Source organism: Trichechus manatus, unplaced genomic scaffold (genome assembly GCF_000243295.1).
Source record: "Trichechus manatus latirostris isolate Lorelei unplaced genomic scaffold, TriManLat1.0 scaffold00024, whole genome shotgun sequence".
NCBI classification, from domain to species: Eukaryota; Metazoa; Chordata; class Mammalia; order Sirenia; family Trichechidae; genus Trichechus; species Trichechus manatus.
Window position 1 is genome coordinate 16,709,092 of NW_004443960.1, and position 24,840 is coordinate 16,733,931.

General features: G+C 35.7%; 1 protein-coding gene across 6 annotated transcripts in view; it reads right to left on the reverse strand.

The window, feature by feature from the left end:
- Nucleotides 1-24,840, reverse strand: part of SMG1 (SMG1 nonsense mediated mRNA decay associated PI3K related kinase) — a 93,166-nt gene that overhangs the window by 40,759 nt on the left and 27,567 nt on the right. For 5 of the 6 annotated variants that reach the window (XM_023728504.1, XM_004373293.2, XM_023728502.1 and 2 more), the window contains 21 exons: nt 24,422-24,480; nt 23,159-23,372; nt 22,248-22,373; nt 21,577-21,649; nt 20,588-20,685; nt 18,797-18,970; nt 16,849-17,073; nt 14,639-14,740; nt 13,830-14,099; nt 12,144-12,274; nt 11,820-11,981; nt 11,270-11,388; nt 6,841-6,928; nt 6,651-6,752; nt 6,025-6,165; nt 5,276-5,475; nt 4,627-4,823; nt 4,277-4,441; nt 3,378-3,532; nt 1,527-1,669; nt 1,173-1,374 (listed from right to left, as the gene is read on the reverse strand). In XM_023728504.1, the coding sequence (XP_023584272.1) occupies nt 1,173-1,374; nt 1,527-1,669; nt 3,378-3,532; nt 4,277-4,441; nt 4,627-4,823; nt 5,276-5,475; nt 6,025-6,165; nt 6,651-6,752; nt 6,841-6,928; nt 11,270-11,388; nt 11,820-11,981; nt 12,144-12,274; nt 13,830-14,099; nt 14,639-14,740; nt 16,849-17,073; nt 18,797-18,970; nt 20,588-20,685; nt 21,577-21,649; nt 22,248-22,373; nt 23,159-23,372; nt 24,422-24,480 (3,146 nt within the window). Of the gene's footprint in view, nt 1-1,172; nt 1,375-1,526; nt 1,670-3,377; nt 3,533-4,276; nt 4,442-4,626; nt 4,824-5,275; nt 5,476-6,024; nt 6,166-6,650; nt 6,753-6,840; nt 6,929-11,269; nt 11,389-11,819; nt 11,982-12,143; nt 12,275-13,829; nt 14,100-14,638; nt 14,741-16,848; nt 17,074-18,796; nt 18,971-20,587; nt 20,686-21,576; nt 21,650-22,247; nt 22,374-23,158; nt 23,373-24,421; nt 24,481-24,840 lie in introns of those variants that run through there. The other variant, XM_023728506.1, reaches the window with a different exon arrangement.

Sequence of the window (24,840 nt, forward strand, 5' to 3'; positions counted from 1 at the left end):
TCTGCCACTATGGGGTCTTGAGTCCTCTTCTGGGACAGGTTTCGTATGTTCCTACTTGATTCCCTCTGGGATTACAACAAATCTTAACAATGCTCTACAACACCCTTACACTCTGTTTAACTAAGGACTGACTCCTCAGGAAAAAAAAAAAAAAGACTTTAATTTCCTCTATCCTTATCCCCAAAACTCACCATCTACTCCAAAAACTGTGTCTATACCCAACTTTAACTGCCTTCCTTGAAAAGCAGGGCCCAGCTAGTCCTTCTATCAATGTCCTTTATCCTGTTTCTTAGGCCTCTGCTTTCTAATGGCTCTTTCCCCTTGACCTAAAAGAGCCCTTAACCTCTTCAAAATCTCAAACAGGTACATAATATTCTCCTCCAGCCAGTTTTGTCTGCTTGATTTCAAGAAAAACTCACAGACCAAATAACCTACCAAAAGTCTTTTATTTTCAAATGTCTCCAGCACTCAATATTCAATCTGGTTTCTTCTCCTTATCTCTCCACAAAACTTCTAAACAAAACTAACCATGCCCATCTGGTTCTCCAACATCTAGAACAATTCCTTCCTCAATGGCTTCGTCTAAAGGATTCTGGCCTTGGCCCTCTTTCCTTTTCACTCACTATTCTCCAGAGACTTATCTGTTGTTTTAGGGCCTTTATTTATTAGCTATACACTTTTGATCCCCAAAAATCTCTCAAGCTTAGAATTTTCTCCTTAGTTCCAATTCTTAATTGCTTACTAAACAATTTCATCTGTATGTTTCACACATACTGTAAACAAGACCTCCTATTCCCTATGTGTTCCTATTTCAATTAATACCATCCTTTCTCCTCCCTACAAAGGAATAGGCTACATACTTCCTCCCCTGCCCCTTATCTTCAGTCTCTTCAGGAAATAGTATGGTTTCTTTTTTTTTTTATTTAAATTGTTGTGCTTTAAGTGAAAGTTTACAACTCAAGTTAGTCTCTCACACAAAAACTTATACATATATTGTTAAGTGACCCAGTCATTTTTATAATGGCAGTATTATTAGAACAACAACCATTTCGTGTTAGTAGATAGGACCAATTTTAATATTTTTCTGCCACAAAAAAATAATTTATAGTTAATGAAAATTTGTTTAATTGGGTTAAGTATCATTAATTTTTGATGGAAAAAAAAATCCTTACTTTATGTAGTTGAAATCAGCTTTTAGGTTGAGGGAAGTACTACTGGTACTCTTTTTCAAGTCATGGATAGCATTCTGCCAGTCCTGTACAGCAGCCCAATCAGCAATTGAAATGTAACACTCACAGGCTTTATTTCCCAAGTAATTTATAACCTCGGGGGAAGAGTCAGTTGGTTTGGACAGCACAGTTTTCCTGGATTCACCTGCGTGAAAGTATTTTATAAAGTAAAAAAGGAGAGCCCTAGAGCAATTTTAAATATATCAAAGAGCACAGAAACCCAAAAACATACAGTCAGATGATCAGAGATAACTATTTGATTCCAGCTTTTCTTTTACTTCAGTACTGAATGCTCACCATTCAGAGAATGTTTGGGACTGACACTGTTACGCCCAGAGTTGGCCAATGAGAGAACAGACTTGTCGAAGCCGGAGATGCAACAGTCAACACCCGTCAAGGCACACAGGTGCTCCTGGTACTCCACAGAGGCCTTTTCAAACCTTCAACGCAAATTGAAGCTGTGTTATTTTTAAATACTCCACACATGTCATTTAAAAAAACAAAACTGGTTTTGAGCTGAGACAATGAGTTAATTATTGGGGAGGAGGGGGCAAGTAATCAAATTAGAGCTCTTTCTCACAACCAATGAAAATACATTTAAAGATAGTTACATGTCAGAAAATACTAACTAGCAGAAGATACTGGTGCGTATCTGACCTTAATGTGTGGAAAGGCTACGTAGAAAGATAAATGCAAAAAACAAAAACAAAAACCACAAAGTAAGAGATTTAACTTCCTTATAATTTGATACTTCTGGCTATCAAAAAAACAAATGAACCCATAAACATTAAAAGTAAATTATAAATCAAGAAATCAGATAGCATCCACAATCTCAGCATAAAATAAAATCTCACAGATCATCAATCCATTTTTTAAAAAAGCATAAATGAACAACATGACGTGGGGAAAGCTCTACCATAAGTCATTAGTAAATGAAGGAATGTAAACTAAAAAAAGTTTTCACTGATAATAGTGGAAGGGTTCTTGTTTCTCAATAACTCCCAGTATTCACAAAGGTGTAGGGAAGGGGATATCTTCTTGGTAAGGTTATAAATTAGAACCATCTTCTCTGTAGAGTAACTTAGCAATAGTATATGTATCATATACATTATGGTCTATAACCTTTCTTCCAGTAAATCAACTTGTAGGAATAAATTCAAAGAAAATAGTCATAAAAATGAGCAAAGATTTAGATGCCATGGTGCTCATTACAGCATAAATAACTTTTATGGACAACAATAAGGGATGTTAAACTGTGCAACATTCACAGATAAATATAATTGTGCCTATGTAAAAATCATGTTGTAGAATATTTAACATGGCAAGATATTTGTTTTTAAATATTGTTAAGTGGAAAAAGCAAGTCACAAAACCATGTGCCTATGTACACTACTGTTTCTGTGAAAAGGGGGGAAAAACTATGTATGAAAGAAAAATAAGAACTAGAAAGGCATGCACACCAAAACTAACAATTATCACCAGGAGGCAGAATTTCGAGTTATTTTCCAGATTTGCTAAAATTAACATAAATGGACACAGATTATTATGGTTCATGCTCGCTCTCCTAGAAGCATCGAATGTGTCTGAATATTGAGTTCACAGGGCTAATGAAAAAGCATTTCAAAAATCAAGAGTAATCTGTACCAGACTCTAACATGGAAGGTTCTCCTCTAAAGATCAAGCATAAATGTATTTACAAAACAAATAATTCACAGATCTTGTTTTACAGTATGATTTGCTTCTAATTACCTAAAGAAAGGCACTCAAGTATTGCTGCTAACTAAAGAACAGTCTTAAAGATGCCTCCTAGTGATTTATAGCAAGCTTAAATCACTGAAATTAAACAAAGTTGCTTTAACATACAACTACAGTGTAGCCACTAATAAATTCAAAAATCAAACCCACTGCCATCGAGTTGATTCCAACACTGTCAAATCACAATTGTCCCATGAGGTTTCCAAGGCTGTAATCCTTACAGAAGCTGACTGCCACATCTTTCTCCCATGGAGTGGCTGGTGGTTCGAACTACCAACTTTTTGGTTAGCAGCCAAGTGCTTAACCACTGCACCAAGAGGACATGCCTCACCCACTAATACAAAGGATTTAAACAAAGTAATCACATAACCCATTTCTTTCCTTCCAACTTACCTCCCTTCAGCCTGTTGGGCCACTGAGTTAATCCAGAGAAGATTTTTTCCAACAATGGAAGATGACCAGACAGCAATCCCCTGTATAGCTTCAGGACAATGAAGTTCACACAGTGCTTCCACCACCATCATGATGGTTACTTCCAATTCGTTCCCCTGAAAACAGCATTCAGAAAAATTATACCTCAATACCATTAAAATTCAAATCTCTACTAAATTTAGGACTACTGATCACAATCTAAGCATATTTAATTAAAGTTAAATGTATTTGACAATTGTTTTCACAACAGTGGTATTACATTTCGCTTAAAATTCTTAAAATGTTACATATAAAGTAGCCACAAACTATGACTGACAGAATCTGAACAGCACCTGGGTGTTAGCCTTCACCAAGATTAAAAAAAAAGTCACCCAAACATTTTAATTATGGCATCTGTAGGAGTTACATGTGAAGTAAACACAACGCAAAAATTAAATACAAATAACATGAATTAAAGAATGATTAACTTCCTATCTACTGATATTACCTTCATTAGTAAACATTTTGCTCTATTTGGATTCAACCATAAACATTTACTGGAACCTTACTTGCAAGCCAAGAACTGCACAAGCACTTTCCCATCCATTATAAAAATTACTTCCCTTATTGACAAATTTCTTAAAATTACCTTTAAAGTCCCAACCCTTAAGAACAAGAAATACATATTCTGAACATGTTCTAAATAGAAATCATAACAGATGACTTCAGCACTTAATGCTTTTACAAAATACTGCATCCAAAGGTTTGAAAACAAATGGAAGTTATAATCTATTTTGTTCATATATTAAACCACAGCAAAGAAATAAGCCAACTTTTTCTAATTTATAGATTTAAAATGAATCGCATACACACGAATTTACCTGAGAGAGATTATTTGTCTTCATTTCTGTGAGCAAGTCAAAGCCATGTCTCACTGTCACAGCAGGTTGGCCTGCCAACAATCCAACCCTCATGATGGACAGTCGGATCCGAGTGAGCCAGTCTTGACAAGTTTGGCGATTAGTATAGAAAAAAGTCCTGATGACCTTTAGAATAAAGGGAAAAAAGAGCTCAGAACTGGTTCAGATTATAAGTACACACGTTCAAAATACACATAAAGCAAATGTGATCTTTCTCTTAAGCACAAATCTACTGTGATTTCAGCTATGCATATACTGCCAGATTTGACAATGTAAACTACTACAAAGCAAACCATCCCACGGAAACCAACCTTGGGGGGTGATGTTAATGCATTAGCACATCCTTCGTATGCGTTATACATTAATTTTTCCAGATTTTCCAAGTACTGCAGAAGAAGAACAAGTCTAAGCTGGTTGCTACTGTGGCCTTCATCGTTATCTGCAGCTGTCCACTGACTGACATCTTGATCGGGGTTTAACGTGTGAGCTGCGAGACTTCTAATGATACCTAAGAGCAAAGACAACATTCCAATTTTAAAAATCTTTAAAGTTCTTAGGCATAATTTCACAAAATTCACATTTATCTATCAAGTATCCTCTGTCTATCCATCACTGAAAAATAAAACCAAAAAATCCCAACATTAAAGATTCTCATAATGGGGGGGAATGTTTTCTTCAGACAAATCCTCGAAGTTTTGGAACAAAAACAAATATCCATGTTATTGCCAACACAATTATTAACAAAAGCTTATTCTAACAAATATACCTAAAAGATTAACTGATAAAATGTTAGAGTAAAAAAGAAAGATCAGATACTGTCAAACCTTTAAGGAAGATAAGAAATCCATTTTCTTTGCTTTGAATTTTTAGAAATCCGTCATTTTTTAATTAATATATTCTTAATACAGCAAGAAGAGTATTTGCATCACAAAGTTTGTAAAAGCACAAAGAGTTGATTACCTTCAATTGTCTGGAAGGTATCTTGCGCTCTGCCCAGTGGGGTTCTCAACTTAGAAAGAACAGTGAACTGTGCTGCCTCCCAAATAGCCCACTGCCAAAGGACAGCATCTGTCTTTAGGAGATTGCGGGGAATTGTTGATTGGTCACGCTTATCCAGTCTCTGGCAGCTATAGAACAATCTTTCTAACCAATTGTCCTTCCTGGGAAAAGTAGTTTGATATTTAACAGACAATGATGACTTTATTTTAATAATTCAAAAAGAAAACTGCAAGGGGATGAGAGTGGAGGACTCTAATTTTTCTTACTACAAAAAGGCAAAACCTATGAAACTGAGAAGTATTATATCCCCCACTCTCATCCTGAGGAAGTCTTTTACAGTTAAAACAAGATGGGATATAGTATGAGAGGATTATTAGGGTACGCGACTCATGACAAGTTGACTGTCAGGATAAAATGCATTCACTACAGCTAAGCATCACCAACCCCTCCCCAAAGCATTGATGACTACATCAGATCAGTGAACTGTCAAACACATGTCAGCACTCCATTTCAAAGCTCATTTTTGTTTCTTCAGATGCTGTAGTCAGAGCAGTATTTTCTATTGCTGAAAACTAAAAGGACATATCTGAGAACAATGTTAATTTCCACTCCTCCCCCACCCCATAGTTCCTCCTCAAAACTGGAGGTAGGGTCAAGATAGTCAAGCATACTTATTTTTCCCAGATATATTAGTCCAAGAAATGTCTTACCCTGTTCTATGAGAGTTGCCATACAAAATAAAACTAATAACATCAGAGAAATCTTGTGGGTGGAATGTGTTACTTGGTGCTTTACTCATGTGACTTCTTAGTGCTAAAGAAATTTCTTGAATTTCTGTGTGATTGTTATTGCTGTAGACAGAAAATAAAGACACTGTCATGCAAAATGTTTTAGTTAAAAGGTTAACACAGACTGTAAATGCATTATTTCCTTGCTAACTAAATTAGAAGTAAAAAACATAATGAAATTAAGACTTGTAAATGGGTACAGAGATGTCATTATGACTTCAAAATTTTAGGTTCTTAAAGTTCCCAAGTCAACTTAATAAAAAACAATAAAAGATTACAGTTTGGTTTGTCAAATACCTGAACTGCTTAGAAACACATTTTTGACACTATATGAATTATTCTGTCCTAATTCTTCTGAGTTTATAAAGCTCATTTAAAAATACAAAATTCTGTTATTTTCTTCTGGAACTGCACAATTTGATCCTTGACAAGAAGTGCCTTACAAGACATGACAGCAAATCACTAATAGGTTGTCTTTTCCTAAACTAGACAATTATGAGGTAATAAAAACATAGTGGGCTGTCTCTGCCCCAAAACAACTGTTATACCTTAGGACAACATCTAAAGGAATCGACTTCAACAGCTTTCCAAATGCTTGTCGAATACGAGTTCCACTATGGACTAGTTGAACACGGCAAACATCAACACATCTACAAAAAAATGAAATATACACACAGGTGTGGTAATATTTCCTAGGTATCAGGGCCAGGGTCAAAAGGTGGAATCTTTACTACATACCTGTGTAAAAGATCATCGGGCAAGGAAGAGGACAGAGAATGTAGACTGCTGCATGCTTGCAGACAGATATTCACATCTTCAACAAGAGCTATTAAAAATTAAAAGACAACACCAAATGTGGATAAAGCGTGTACAGCTTGACCAAGGTAAATGATGTCACTAAGAAGTACACAAGAAAAAAGGAAGTTTTTTGGTAAATGCTATGACATATACAACTGCAACAACAACTAAAAAATAGGAGTGTGGTTAGATGTATACGTACGTATGCATACTACAAGTGTGTAAGTGTGTATATGTGTGCACATATGTGGGCATATATAGAGGTATGTATATGTAGGTGTACACACCCATATATTTCCAAATATACAATAAAGAACATAGGGGCACAAACACAGACACTTCTTAGACTTAACCAAACACCTCACAGGATTGGTTTACTAGGTCTGAAGGCATAGGACCACAGAGTCATGGGGCAACCCAGTCAACTGGCATAATATGCATAGTGCATAAAGTTTGGTGAGTAGTGTCTGGGGTCTTAAAAGCTTGCGAGCAGCCATCTAAGATACAATTACTGGTCTCTACAAGTCCAGAGTAGAAGAAAAAGAAGGAAACCAAAGATTCAGAGAAGAAACTTATCTACCCTGAGATCAGAAGAACTAGATGGTGCCCAGCTACAACTACTGACCGTTCTGATCAGGAAGGAACACAACAAATGGAGCCTTATAGAATGGGAGCAAAATATGGAACAGAACTCAAATTTCTACACACTCTGAAACATGGAACCAATGTCACTGAACAAACTGTGCAGAAATTGTTAAATGGGAACCTAATCTGCTGTGTAAACTTATACCGAAAACACAGTATTTTAATTAAAAGACAATTACTTTCAGTTTGCCAAAAGATGTCATATGCCAGTATGTCATAATTTCATCAACTCATTCATTTATTCAACAAATAGTGAGCATCTACTCTGAACAAGGTACTGTTCTTGACTGGACTCCTTACTGGCAGCAACATTTGGTAAATCAATACATTCCATAAAGCTCACTTAAAGTAAGTGAGTAGTAACCCAAAGCTTTTTATAGAGAAATTTTAAAAGTATACAGAATGTATCAGGAATCAAAGGCTGGTTCAACATAAGAAAATCAATCAATGCAATACATCACATTAATAGAAGGAAGTAAAACAACAACATGATCATCTCAACTGAGGCAAAAAAAAAAAGCATTTGACAAAAATTCAACACTTTTTCATGATAAAAACACTCAGCAACCTAGGAATAGTAGAGACACTGTTCAAGATGATAAACAGCATTAATGAAAAATCCATATGTAACAACATGCTCAATGGAGAAACACTGAAAATTTTATACCTCAGTCAGGAAAAAGACAAGAATGCTCCCTCTATCACCACTGCTATTCAACACTGTACTGGACGTTCTATCCAGTAGGCAAAAGAAGAAAAAAAAGGTAGCCAAATCAGAAAGGAATAAATGAAACTATCCTTGTTTTCAGAGAACATTATCTTACATATAGAAAATCCCAAAGAATCCACAAGAAAGCTACCAGAGCTAGTAAAAGAAGTCAGCAAAACGTCAGGGTACGAGATTGACACACGAAAATCATCTAGGTTTCTGTTCACCAGTAATGAACAAGCTGGAAAGGAAATCACAATCACATTTACAACAGCATCTCAAAGAATAAGATATCTAGGAATAAAGTTGAAGGACTTGTACATTGTAAACTATAAAACACTGCTGAAAAAAATGAAAAGAAACCTAAATAAATGGAAAGATAGCCCATATTCGTGGACTGGAAGACTAAATACTATTGTATAGATGTCAATATTACCCAAAGTGAGCTACAGATTCAACACAATCCCTATCAAAATTCCACAAGCCTTTTTTATAGAAATAGAAAAGCCGATTCTCAAATTCATATGGAATTGCAGGAGGCCCCAATTAGCCAAAACAATCTTGACACACCGATTTCAAAAAGTACTGTAAAACATAATCAAAGCCCATTAAACCAAACCCGTTGCCATCAAGTAGACTCATAGTGACCCTACAGGGCAGAGTAGAACTGCCCCATAGAGTTTCCAAGGAGCGTCTGGTGGATTCAAACTGCCAACCTCTTGGTTAGCAGCCGTAGCTCTTAACCACTACACCACTAGGGTTTCCAGTGTAATCAAAGCAGTTACTATACAGACATACAGACCAATGGAACAGAATTGAGAGTTCAGAAATAAACTCATACATCTATGGTCAAGTGATTTTTGACAAGGGTGCCAAGACCACTCAATGGTGAAAGAATAGTCCCAATGGTGCTGGGACAAATGGATCTCCACATGCAAAGGAATGAAGTTGGACCCATACCTCACAGCACATACGAAAATTAACTCAAAATGGATCAATGACCTAAATTTAAGAAGTAAAACCATAAAACTCTTAGAAGAAAACATAGGGGTAAAACGTCAACATCTTGTTTTTGACAATGGATTCTTATATACAACACCAAAAGCATGAGCGACAAAAGAAAAAACAAACTGGACTTCATCAAAATGAAAATTTCTGTGCATCAAAGGACTTTATCAAGAAAGTGAAAAGACAACTTACAGAGAGAAAATATTTGGTAACCATATATTTGATAAGGGTGTAATATCCAGAATACATGAAGAACTCTTATAACTCAACAATAAAAAAAAATCCAATTAAAAAATTGGCAAAGGACCTAAATAGCCATTTCTCCGAAGTAAAAGTAAAAATAAAAATGACCAATAAGCACATGAAAACATGTTCAGCGTCATTAGTGATCTGGGAAATGCAAATCAAAACCACAAGGAGATACTTAACCACCTAAAACCACAATGAGACACCTACCACTTCACACCCACTAGAATGGCTACTATCAGAAAACCAAAATAACAATCGTTGGCAAAGATCTGAAGAAGCTGAAACTCTTGTGCACTGCTGGTGGGAATGTAAAACGGGGCAGCTGCTATGGAAAACATTTTGGCGGTTCCTCAAAAAGTTAAGCATAGAATTACCATATGACCCAGCAATTCTCCCTTTAGATATATACCCAAGAGATTTAAAACTAGGGTCTCCAACAGATAACATGTACACCGATGTTCACTGCAGCATTCTCCACAACAGTCCAAAGGTGGAAACAACTCAAGTCTCCATCAACAGATTTAATGAATAAACAAAATGCAGTACATACATATAATGGAATATTATTCAACCATAAAGAAAAATGAAATTCTAATATAAGAGCGAATAGGAATTATTGCTGAAGGGATACTGAGTTTCTGTTTGCGGGTGATATAAAACTTATGGAAATGGACAGTGGTGATGGTAGTACAACATGGTGAATGTAATTAATGTTACTGAAATGTATACTTAAAAATTGTTAAAATGGCAAACATTTTGTTTATATGTATTTTACCACAATAAATTTTTTTAAAGCTAGAAAAAAAGTATAAAAAAAACAAAATCAAACTCGTTACCACTGAATCAATTCTGACTCATAGCAACCCTACAAGACAGGACAGAACTGCCCGATATGGTTTCCAAGGAGCGGCTGGTGGATTCAAACTGCCGACCTTTTGGTTAGCAGCTGTAGCTGTTAAGCACTGTGCCATCAGGGCTCCAGAAAAAAAAGGTATATGCAATGTATAAACTTACACAAGCTTAAAAATAAGACAATCACTTAAAACAACTTATGTATACTATTTTTTAATACTACACATATTACATGTACAGTGAAATCTGACAAAGCCGAACTCAACAACAGGACTGCCTTATTTTTCTGGGTGTAGCAAGTTTTCCACTAGGGCTTCAAACTGATTCATTCTGGTTTGAACCCACACTGAGAATTTGCAGATGCTAATAAGAATTTAATCAGATGCTAATGCTGCTGGTTAGGGACCAATTCTGAGAACCAATAGAAGAGCTGTGGTTCTCAAAATTTACTATGCATAAGAATCACCTGGAGACCTTGTTAAACTACAGATTCTGATTCAGTATATCTGGCATGGAAATGCAAATTCTCAATAGGGGTTCTAACCAAACAAATCTGCCCAAAGCTCTGTCTTCCACCTTTGACAAGGTGCAGTCATACCATTTTTTTATCTCTTAGTGAAAAATATTTTAGTTTTCCTTCTCTGACAGGTTTCTGCCTTACACAGGCTCCAGCTTCTGCAGGTTTTACTGTACATAAATTATGTACATCTAAATACATTTAATATGTTTAAATATCTTAAGATAATACAAAGAATGATCCAAAATTAAGACTGATTATGCATCTGTCATTAAAATGGGGCTTACACATTTTCACGCCAGGAAATGTGCTCAAGTTACTACCTGCTCCCATTACCAAAGCTCCCCTTTTTAAGGGTTGATTAGTAAAATCAAATTATAGAATCTTACTGTTGGCCAAAAGTCCTTTGCAAAACTTATGAAAACATGGAAGAGAGAATAAAGGTGCATATGTTTCAGACTTCTTCATTAAAACAGCCACTTCCAATGCCCAGGTCATTAAGAGTTTCCTGAAACAAAATATGCAGTTGATTGTACATTAAAAATGCAAAAACAACTGAAAACCCTATTCTTCTTACATTGTTTTTATTTTTTTTAAACAACGTGAGCAATAAGCCACAAAAATTGCAACTATAGATTTTGCCAAAATGGTTGCATGCCTTTTTAAAAAACTTCCCCAAACAAGAATAAATTGTAGTAAAGAATATTAAAAATCTGTATAAACACATTCTTCTAAAAAACATTAGGGGGAGGGATGCAGGATTCATCACATAATTCTTTTGGGAAGAAAAAGAAATCCTAGATTAAATACTACAATCAAATTTTAAAGCGTTTCATCACAGTGAAGAGGCTACTCTAGCCTATCTCTATAAACTACACTTCTCATAGAGTAGCTTACAAAGTTAGGAATAGCTCATATTATAAAATATTTCTTAGTTACCTTGTGTCCTGGTTAAGGTTATCTTTCTTAAGCAATATTCCCAGAAGATTTAATATAATTGAGAAATGTTTTTTTGTAGCTGTAGTTACAGTACTAATCACAGCTCCATCAAACAAAGAAGGGGATGAAGAACTAAGACTACTGGATATGAAGTGATCGTGCCTAAAAGACAAAGTATGGATCATCTCTCCTTTAATCAAATAAAGAAAACAACTGCAAAGTTAGATCAACACATTTTTTTTAAATCTATACTCTGAAGGGCCCTTCTCCCCCAAAAAGGATAAAACATTCTTTTCTCTTAAGAAGTATGTGCCAATACAGTACCTGGTACAATGAGAATATAATGTGTAGAGCACAGCATACTGAATGGCAGGGAAGTGAACAGCCAGGTCACCATGCACAATCATCAGATTCTTACTTAGGAGTGCAAATACAGTTGGAGACAGCGCCCACATCTGATGATGTACAAAAGAAAGTAAATGTATGGCTCCTCCACATCCAAGACATGCATAAGCACACAAACACTTTATCCTCCAAAACAAGTATGTTTAGATACTTTTTTAAATTACAGATTTAAATTTGGGAACAAGGTAGTGGACCATGGGTCAGCAAACATTTTTGTGAAGACAAGTTAGTAAATACTTTAGACTCTGAGGACCACACAGCATCTGTCTCAACATCACAAACTCCTCAACTCTGCCACTGTAATGAGAAAAGACTCACAGGCAAAACATAAACGACAGTGGCTGCGTTCCAATAGACTTTCTTTACAAAAACAGGTGGTGGTATGGTGATGGCTGCACAGCTCTGAGGATATTAAAAACCATGAATTGTATGGTTGTGAATTATATCTCAATAAAGCTGTTACTTAAAAAAAGGGGGGTTGGGGGAGGCTGGATTTGACCCAAGGACCATAGTTTGCTGACCCCTGGTCTAAACAAAGCCCTTTATTGTACGATCTGATGTAAGCAGAATGCATTTTCTCAAGTTTTCCTATACAGCAACTGGCAAGGTGGTCCATCCAATGTGGAGAAGAGGCACATCCTGTCACTCAGGACTTTTCCATCCTTGCCTTTTTCTTTCTACTGCTGAGCCACTCCATTCCACCTGACTACCCCATCCCGACCCCCTCCCTTCTTGCTTCTAGAGTGCAGGACATAAACCTCCTCCTTAAATCTGTATACAATATGAATGTTTCAAAAATCAAATTTTAGAGTATAAAGAATGGAAGAGTTTACTACAGCCCTGACAAGAAAGCCATAACTAGCAATGAAGGAAGGAGCAGCAATGGAGTGACATGAGGCAACCTGATCAAACAATATGGGAAGCCTGTCAGCACAAACATCAAATTTTGAGTTTTTCCTTACTTGTCTCTTACAAACTATATCCCTTAATTATATTCTATTACTTCCTATTAAATATAATGTTTCTCAACTCTGCAAGGTCCAACAGGAGGAAGAAATATAAAAATCACAAGCAATAATTATAAATCAAAAGCAGGGCTGCTTCAATTTTCTTAAAGGGAAAAAAAAAATCTTTATCTTTCCAAAATAAAGGCTATATGAATGCTCTTAGGGAAAAGTAAACAGTTAAGAAGACAGACCAAATACAAGCACTAACTTTAGTGGAGGGAAGGAGAAAAGTCTCAGAGGAAGAAGAGAGGGATGCAAATTAAAAGAACTATACAAACTTGAGCTGTGGAAAACATTGACAAATTTTTTATAAACATGCTAAATAGGAGAAATTAATAAAAGGCAGTTTCTGGAAAATAAAATCAATATTTAAAAAAACATATCAAGGGTTGTCAAGCGAAAAGTAGAAGAGCGCTTAAACACAGCTGCAAGAAACTATTCCTCACAGTTTCACTCATCCAGATAGATCCTAAATATGCCATCTTGTTATACAGTGATTCTACAGACAGATCAACATGATGCTAAGTGAAACACAGAAATACACAATGAAAAAAGGCTTAACTGTGAAAACATAAAGTCATTATAATTAAAGACTCACCCCAATCAGTGAGTTTTTGGCATTTCCAATTGTAGTCAGGGCACTGAGGTCAAATATAACTACAAATTTTGCATTGTCTACATTGAATACATGATTCTTAAAAGCCTCATGTTTTATTTCAGAGCAGGCGTCAGGAAGTTGTAGACTATGTAACAGGTTATTTAGAGCACAAGTCATTTCTCCTAAAATTAACTTATAGGCCGTCTCCAAAACAGGGATATTCTTCAAGCTGAGCACTGCCTGATAAACAGCATGGGCTACAGCAACAACCTTAAAACGAGAAAATGCAGGGAAATCCTAATTAAATGGAAAATAAAATCAATATTTGCATAGTGATGATCATATGAATCAATTTAAGATTTTAAGTTCATCGCCTAGAACACTAAAGGTCTTAAAACATGGCTAATATCAAATATATATACAAGAAGCAGTTTTTTAAAAGATCGGTTTTCCTACATCTACATGGGAAGTCTATAGTAGATCTGACTAGGAGTTAGCTGAGAAGACATTAATAAAGAAGTTTACAACATACATAATACTTCTGAATTTATACCTTCAGAAATACATCTTCTGGATTTATCTTTATGAAAATTTAATAAACAGACAGTGGATATTATGAAAAGTATATCTGGCTCATCACTCATCAAGGTATACAGTATGACAACCAACAAATGCAAGTTAAAAGAATCATTATAATCACTCTACCCCAAAGCCAAATAGTCATCATTTCACTCACGTAGCCTACTAAGCAACACGTGTCAAATTCTTCAAAGACCAAAATTATCACATATTATCAATGTATCACTTACCTCTTTTTCTTTATGATAACGCAAAAACAGTAGTTTAGATGATGGTATAAAAAGTTTTTCTACAAATGATGATGGCAGTTTTGTATTTATCTGTTCAACAATCTAAAAGAATAAAATAAAAAGTAATATACGTAAGTTATTATCTTAGTTATCTAGTACTGTTCTAACAGAAATACCACACGTGGATGGCTTTAACGAAGAGAAGTTTATTTCCTCACAGGAAAGTAGGCTAAAAGTCCAAATTCAGGGTGTCAGCTCCCAGAGAAGGCTTTCTCTGTTGGCTTTCTCGTCAATCTTCCCCTGGACTAGGAGCTTTTCCGCGCAGGGACCCCGGGTCCAAAGGAGGCGCTCTGCTCCTGGCACTGCTTTCTTGGCGGTATGAGGTCCCCTCTTCTGCTCATTTCCCTTTCCTTTTTATCTCTTGAGAGATAAAAGGTGGTGCAGGCCATGTTCCAGGGAAACTCCCTTTACATTGGATAAGGGATGTGACCTGGGTAAGAGTGCTGTTACAATCCCACCCTAATCCTCTGTAACATAAAATTACAATAACAAAATGGACGACAACCACAAAGTACTGGGAATCACGGCCCAGCCAAATTGATACACACATTTTGGGGGGGACATAATTCAATCCATGACAGTTATGTTTTAATGCCTTACATTGTGCCATTAAAATGTTTAAACCTTTCAACAACAACACAGTTAAAAAAAAAAAGAGGCGGGGGCAAAAGACTTAAAGAGGTATTTCTCCGAAGGTACACAAATGGCCAGTAAGCAACATGGAAGATGCTCATCATCATTATTAATCATTAAAAACAAACCAATTGCCATCAAATCAATTCCAACTCATGGAACCATAATGAGATAGCACATTTCACCGCCACTCGGATGGCTATCATCACAAAAAAAAAAGAAAATAACAAGTGTTGGCTAATAAAATAACAAGTGGAACCCACTGCTGGTGGGAGTGTAAAACAGGGCCGTTGCTGTGGAAAACAGTTTGGCAGTTTCTCAGAAACTTAAATCTAACTTAAATATAGAATTACCATATGACTCAGCAATTCCACTCCTAGATATATACCGAAAAAACTTAGAGGGGGACTCAAACAGATACTTATACACCAATGTTTACTGCAGCATTATTCACAATAGCCAAAAGGTAAAAACAACCCAAGTGTCCATCAATGGATGAATGGATAAACAAAATATGGTATATACGTACAATGGAATATTATTCAGTCATAAAAAGGAATGAAGTTCTAATATATGCTACAATATGGATGAACCCTGAGAAGATTATGCTAAATGAAATAAGCCAGACACAAAAAGGTAAATATTGTATCAGCCCATTTGTGTGAAATAGCTAGAATAGACAAACACATAGAGACAGAAAGTAGATTAGTGGTTACCATGGGCTGGGAGGTGAGGTGGGAGGAGGAATGGAGAATTACGGCTTAATGGGTACAGAGTTTCCGTTTGGGGTAGTGAAAAAGTTTTACCAACAAACAATGGCGATGACTGCACTATACAGTACGATTAATGCCACTAGATAGTACACTTGAAAATGGTTAAAGTGGCAACATTTATATTGTGTATATTTTACCACAATTAAACAAAAAGTTTAGATACCTAAATAGGATACATGTAGTTAAACTTTAAAACAAGCATTTGTTACACTGGAAAAGGAAGGTGTAACTCTGGCATAAATGCTCGGCAGAATGTCATCTAGAATTTTCTTTGAAATAATCCTGCAGGGGTGGAGGGACAGCAAGGAGGCGGCAGTGTTGGGGGCATAGGTGAATCCAGATGGGCCATGTATTTCTAATTACAGAAGTATTAAGTATGCAGAGCTTAATTATACTAGTCTCTTTATTTTTATATATGCTTCAAAACGTCCATCATAAAAGGGGGGGGCAGATATTTATAGCTGTAAAATTAAAGCAATAAAAAGTATAAAAAAATTTCATATGGGAAACAAAACAAACAGGACCTCTCAAAATAGGTATCCAAGAACCTTCTCATATAGTATTTATCAGGAATAATAAAAGTAAATGGATAGTAGAGCAAAAGCACATTATACTATATAGTAAGTAAGATTACTTTACTCTGAAAAAGAAGCAAACTCCTTAATTTCCTCCACATCAATTTAAATTTAAGGGCCTAAATAAGCCAACATATTGAAAAGCAACAAAAAAGAAAAATTCACATACCAATGTGAGTAAATTCAAGACTGAGATGATATAATCTGTACCACAAGTCTGGCAATTCTCCAGCTGATCTAATCCATATGTAATGACCATGTCACAATGTACAGTCATGCTAGGATCCAAGCTGCCGAGCAAAACACCAACACACTCATTAGCAGCTGTCAACACAGCCTCAGAAAAAAACACTTGGTTTGCAGCCGTCACACATCTCATTACTCTGTACAGAACCTGCAAATGGGGAAAACAAGCATCTTTTTAAAAAATTCACATGGTTCCACACAACAAGAAAATATTTTCTATTTAATGCCATTGTAACTGAAAATTAACTGCCTGCCTTAATATTCTAGTTCTCAGTAACTGAATAAGTAGTACAATACACAAAATGACGCTGGCTAAAAAATTCCCAAGTACTATTGTGACAGAAAATGGATTTGCCATCCTCTAGCTCCCTTATACCCACTTCCTATCTCCCCCAAAGTCATTAAGTGGCCTAATGCTGAGAATCTTTATAATCACGAAATACACCAGAACTCAGAACAGTAACAGTACTCACAGCATAGTAATAGTCCATCTACACTTCCTGCAATCTAATTCTTAGGCTTTTACTAACCAATCTTTTTAAAGTAAACATCAAGTCACCTTAAGCTTATTAAAGATTATGTATTTATGGTCTCTTTGAAAGAAAAGTAGTCTCATTCTTGCCATATTTGAAAATTATGAAGATTATGTAATTTTCAACAACAGAAACACTAATGCATAATAATGGTCAATGTTTATGTACTAAATTTCTAATCACTAAATTTTATTTTTATAACTTAGAAAAAACAGAACTGATGGTGAAAAATTTCTGTAATATTCAGCAACCACTACATCATTTATTATTTAAATAATTTGCAAAGATCTAAAAAGGCTTACAAAACAGAATAAAATATACCCTGAAAAATGATTAGGTTCATTTCCTTTTGTTTTACATCTGGGTTAAGTGTCTTTATTTCAACAGACACAGTTTTCAAATAACCATCTTTTAAACAGTAAAAATGAAACAAAAATATAAACCATTTTGATCAGGTTTAAAATGTCAACATTCTGGTTTTACTTATCTTCAGAATCTGACATTTCTGCTCAAACACACAATTAACTACTAAGAGTTACATATATAATATCCTACTCTATGTAGCAATGTGGTCAACAAAAAAAAAAAAAAATGCTCCTAAAAGGTAGAGTTTTATCCAAACAGTAAAATTTTAACCATTTGGACTGAATCTTTTTGTCTCTCCCTCTCATTCAGGCAGCGTACCATGAGTGGGGTTCATTTCGCCTGTCCAGTACACTGAACCAGTCACTGGACGGTAATACAGTGTGCCTAATGTTTGAGGCTGCTGAAGTATGGCAATCCAGCTGCGTCCTACAATTGGTCTCAGACTACTATATATTTAAAATTTTTATAACTTAATATCCTTTGATGTCAAGCTATCAAGCAATTTCATGCTGCCGTGCTTAGAGAAAATTACTTTCCGAGGCTTTATCCTGTGTTACTCCTAATACGTCGAAAAACTGAAAGGAGACTCAAAAATTTAAAAGCAAAATTATCACTAATATTATTGAAAATAAAAGAGTAAGATTTTAAAATTATGTAGAAAACAACGAGAATGAATGGACTGAGTAAGGATCTCCTAAGAGAAAAGTTCATGGACATTTAAAAACTGACTGGCCTTTTTGTCCTGGGGGGTGCAGGCAGGGTGGGAAGGGATGAGACATAGTAAGATTCCCTACTTTTCTGTATTTTTAAGGATGTGCCAGACACATACATACATACATGCATACATACATGCATAAATACAAGCTAAACAAATGAGGAATTAATAACACAGTTCACTAGGTAAGGAGAAGCATTTAATATACAAAATAATTTTATTTTTGAATGAAACTTGGAACACCCAACAACACTTACATCCGTTACATATGCCTCAGTAATTGGAGGACCTCGAATTGGGCTGAAGCGTTCCCCGATGCTCCTCACCACAGTGCTGAATACCCGGAGAAGTGCTGCCAGCTTTGGTAATGACACTGATGGAGGAGGAACATCTTCATCCACTGATTCCCCAGAGGCCACGTGGCTGAGGTCCTAGGTGTGAATTCAAGTAGGACATTGTTTTTAAAAAAACACTCCAAACAAAACAAAAAAAGCTCCCAATTCTTAAAAGTCAATTAACTTTATAATAGATTTTTATAAATAAAGAGGAATTTTAGTCTATGAGAAAAAGAAACATGAATCTAAATATAAACAGTGGGTTTTCCTTCCCTAATCATTTAAATAAGTCAACATTAAGTCCAACTGATTAAGGAAATCATCTCTTCTACCGACTCTGACAGGCACTGAAAAAAATAAATCCTAGTACATACACTAAGGAGCCCTGGTGGCACAGTGGTTAAAGTGCTCAGTGCTAACTGAAAGGTCAGTGGTTAGAACCCACAAGCTGCTCCGCAGGAGAAAGATGTGGCAGTCTGCTTCCGTAAAGATTTTGTCCTGGAAACCCTACGGGGCAGTTCTACTCTGTCCTATACAGTCACCATGAGTTGGAATCAACTCAATAGCAATGAGTTTTTGTTTTTTTTTTGTAAATACATATACTATACAGTTATATGTAGCTATAAATCAAACCAGAGCTTTTGCCATTTCTGAATTAATGTATTGATAAAATCTCACTCCAAGGGGATCTTGGAGCCACTCAATGCAACAATAACTACTACACACCAATGTTATGCACATGAAGAATGAAGGGGGATTAAAAAGTTATAAGAACTGGTCTACAAATTTATAATCTAGTTGAGGAAATAAGATATACTGAAAGGAAACCAGCAAAAGATGGGATACTAGAACCAATATAAATCTACATACAATTAAGCACCAAGACAATAGAAGAGAATTAGGTCTTAAAGATATAAAAAATGGGGAATCTCTAGAAACTAGAACGGATGGCTTCTGAGAGGCTGATCAGCTTTAAAGGTGGGCTAGGAAAAAAAAAATTCTAGGTGTTAACACAAAGTAAAAAATGTGGAAGCAAAATATTCCTGCACTTTTCTCTGACAGAGAGCAAAGAGATCAATATGGTTAAAGATAGTGAGTACTTGTTGGGTAGAAGCAGCAAAGGTATAACAAAAGATGAAGCTAAGTCTTTACTGGATCCCTGAACACCAAACAAGAATCACGGTAGATCTGAGTAAGAAAGAAACATAAAGAGATTCAGAAAGGAGACGGCACAGATCTAAAGCCGTGACAGCGGAGCCAGGAGAGCCAAACACCACTAACAGAGGCCTCAGCAGTACCCTTAGAGCTGCCACTCTGTACTCGTACAAATGCACAAGTTGGCTGAAGCCAAGTCTTGTCCTCCAAAGCATAAGCCAAGATCCCCTATACATGTTCGAGGGAGACCTTAACACGAAAATCAATTCACCTTACTTTTAAGATTCTTCTGGTGACAAAAACGAGAATGATTACAGAAAATGTCTTCAGAAAACTACCAGCTACCAAGAGCATTTTAAGCTTTGGAAAATATTAGTCTTTCCAGTAATGAGTTTCTGCTGACAACTTAAAAACATCTGAAAAAAATATCCAAATATTGCAATGGTTTTATAATACCTGCTTAAATTTCAAGGGGTCTGAATTATCTTAAAATACATCTAGCACTGTATGAGACTTGTGTTTTTGTTTTTTCTTAACTGAAATTTTTTATATGCTCACCTCAGCATATGCTTCCATGTCCTCAAGAAACTGACCAAGTAGAGTGGTAGAAAATGCAAGATCGGCTACCCAAAATGGCTCCAAACTCTGCAACCACCCTAGGAATCACACAAGAAATTTTGAAGGAGCAGGAAAAATACACAAACATCAAAATTTAAAAAGTATTCAACAGTTGTTTTAAAACGTATCTGTTTTTCAAACTGCCTACCCTTAAAAAATGTCCTAGATCACAGAACTGTTAACCTGCTGATCATGATTAACCAACGCATCTTTTATGCAGCACAGAGTAACATTCCCCAGAAATTAAAATGTACATCTCCTATCCTTAGTCTTCAGCAGGATTAACATCCATACGGTTACTATTCACCTGGCTTAGGTGAAAATGCCACATTCTACCACCAGCCTGGCTTTCTAAACCTGGCTCACATCTAGCCTTCAAAGGTTTGCATGCTCATCTCCCCAGTGGAAATGGAACAGAACCACTCTCGCCTGGCATATCATATTTTCAAAAGTTTATTGCTCCAAATAAGCTAAGAACTACAGCACCTGGGGACAAGCTGAAATGTCCAAATGAGTCATTCTTTTTAACTCAAAAAGAAAAAAAAATCACCTACCATTTATGACAAATTTCCAAATTTTTTTTTTTAATAATCAGCAAAACAAAAAGTCGCAAGTATCCAGGCTCTTCCACTGACATTTAGGTATTGACACTATCATATCTCCTACCAGTACATGCTGCAAATGACTTGGGAAAAATCCTTCAATTCCTCACACGTGAATTACAATCTGTACTTACTCTCCCTACCTGCTCACTACTAACCACAATTTTCCTTTGAAAAGATAAATTTAGCTAGTAAGTAATGCTCATTTATATAAACAAAATATTTCTCTGAGGCAATTATTTTTCTTAAATTACCAAAGAATTAGTATTAACAGCTAACACCCCTTCTCACAATATTTACATGACTGGTATATGCTAAAAGACTTACCAGACACCTGCTGTGTGAGTGAAGGTTTCTGAGTATGATCTATATGCCATCCGACTAATATATCAACCGTATCCTTGACAGGGAAAAGAGAGGGGGTAATCATTTTAAGGTCATACCATACTGCTATTCCACCTACAGACTGTTCAGAGTAAAAGACCCTAAAAAAAGCACCTGTGTTTTACCAACCTGACATTACAGAAATTTCAAAAAGGGGAAGGGGGCAGGAGAACAACGGAACTACATTTCTGACAGTAATGAAATGATATTTGATTTTCTTTAGATATCTTAGGAGCCCTGGTGGTGCAGTGACTAACAGCTTGGCTGCTAACCAAAAGGTCTCCGCAGTTAGAATCCACCAGTCACTCCTCGGAAACCCTATGGGGCAGTGTTACTCTGTCCTATTGGGTCGTTATGAGTCAGAATTGACTCCACAGCAACGGGTTTGGTTTTTTGGGTTTTTTAGGTATCTTAAGGTATTAATGCCAGACAGAAAAATACAGATGGCATTTCTTATAAAAACATTACTGCACCGTTAAATCCTGGACCCTCAAAAATCCCTGATTATACTCCAAGGAGCAGAAGCATTGTTTTCTCCCTGATTTCTCAGTTCCTCACAGACACGGCCATCCCCTCAATCCACTATCTAGAAAAAGAGGGGACTGAAAACTCACCCTGAAATTAGTGCTGAAAATATGAGGGTAACATCGAGCCACCAAAAGAATGCACTTCACACATTTGCAGAGTAGTTCTGGCGTATCCACATTTTCAAGAATGGACTGCAGGCTGGTCATTACAAGCTTAAAAATAAAAGTTACAAACCACAAACATTCAACAAAATAGAGAGAAAATGAGTAAATTAGTGTCATCATTTAATAGTGACTATATCTAAAGCTGATTACAATACCAAGTAAAATATGTTGTATAGTTTGAATGTAAAACAAAAAATTTTGTTTTTTTAAAAACTCCATAACCCAAAGAAAATACATCATGAATCATAAAGCAAAAAAGACATCAGATATTCCAAGCACACAGATACTAATTTTTAAAAACATCAGTGCAACAAAAATTTAATTACTTTTAATCTTACTCAAAATTTAAAAAAAGAATGCTTTTTAATGCATTTGGATACACAAAAGTGAAACAAAACTAAGTAGGCTGGTATTCATTTATATACAATTGTTTTATATCACTTGGAATTAGAATTTTTGACGTTATCAAACTGAAAAAGGCTTAAAATGAGTAGTGATGTTTCGTTTTTGTCTCCCTCAAAAAAACGTGAGGCCCCCTCCTGTCCACCAGCTGAGACAGGCATTCCAGCTCTCCTAAGAGTTCCTATTTCCAAATCTGCGAACAATTCTAGCACTGAGCAACTTCAAGGGAAAGCTGCTTAAAGGCCAAAAGTCAAAACAAAAAAACTAACTGACTTTAAATCTACCTTTACTTGGCTCAGGAAGAGAAACTTTATTTGTGTGATATTTACTATCAGTAGATAACCCCTATTCTAAATTCCCTTTCATCAAACTCCCCTCCAAGGACATATGGACAATTTTTCAAGCACATCATTTTTTTTTTCCATTCTTACCTGCATTACAGATGAAAAGGCTTTCTTTTCTCCTACAGTCTCTAGTGCTTTGTAGGTGGCACATAAGTAGAGGAGTTTAACTTCATCTTTTGCAGATGAGCTAAATTTGCTAAAAATCCATTTGAAGATCTTCTCAGCCTCATAGCTCAGAGAAGCACAAAGAAGGCCAAGACAGCAAGCTCCCTCCTGTCTCAACTCCTGAAGCAATTTGCTACTGTGTTTATTTTAATGCAAACAAAACAAAACATACAAAAAAGACTTAAGCTTTCAAAGATGACAAGAATGACACGTCTTACTAAAGAAAAGTCCTAAATGATTTTTTTTAATTTCTATTCAAACTACATAAAAGGCAAAATTTGTATCCATTCAAATTACTGTATCCTCTCTATCCTGCGGTGCCCAAAAGCACCTTTGTCAGACATTAGATGTTCTTTTACAAAAATCAATGATTTGCAAACAGTAAAGAAAGGCCCAGAAATGCTGAAATTCTGGCTTCAAATTCCATCTCAAACTACATTAAATGATTCACAGAAATGGGTAGCAATAAGTTATCAGATAAAATCCACCATAAATAACTACATTCTATATAACATTCAATAGAAAGAACAGTAAAATAGGAAATGGTAATGGTTGAGTATCATGGACTAGCAGGGGTAACAACACTGATTTAAACATAGTATTAATAATTAACTATATAAAATAAAACCATTAAAAGGCAGCAAGGGTAGGGATCTGCTGGATGAGTTTTGGGTGCTTTCCAACTCTGCAATTCTTTGGGAATCACCATTCAAAGAAATGACTCTGCACACGTCCGGAGAACCCCAGTAATCATTTAGAATAGATGTTTTGAATCTACTCTCGCCAAAGAAGGAAGCTCCTTTTCACTTCTGTTCTCTGTTCTTTAAGCGGTTTCAAAATTCTCCAGTTTACAAAACTAACTGCATTCATTCACGCATGCATCAAGAGTTTATGCTATTCTACAAGCCAATGCTCCCTTATGCAGTTAGGTTAGGTTGACAAATAAAAAGAGTGGGAAGGGCATTCCCTTTCAAATGGATTAGATTTGTATTCTGTGACAATGAATACAAAATATAAATACCTGTGTTAAAATATACTTTAACACAGATAAATATGACAAAAGGACCCAGAGCAACATTAAACAGATGTTCATAATTGATGCCAATGGGTTTATCTTCTTGTATATTTCTTAATAATTTCTAAACATATTTTTAAAAAGTCATTTAACCATTGTTAGTTACTTACCTTTCATTAAGCACATCATGTATAGCAGCCAAGATATTATCCAATTGTTTAACTAGAACCTTTAAAAAAAAACACATTTATAAAAACTTCAAATTCCTACTTTCAAGAACAGCACTATGTACTTTTTTTTACTTGTCAACCTCTCTGAATTATAAATGGGCAGTACCTTACTTTCCATTATATTCCCAGATACAAACTGGCATGTATCAGGAGTGTCATTAAGTTTCCTATCAGACTATATGAAAGAAATTCTCCCATAGCAAACACAGAGCCATGGGCTTCAATGAAAAAATGTAACTCAAAAAGCTTGTTTTATTTACTTTGAAATTCATTTTTAAAAAAAGACTGATGGATAAACAGATATGTAATAAAACAAACGTTAATGGCAGAATTTAGACGGCAGACAACGAATGCTCAAT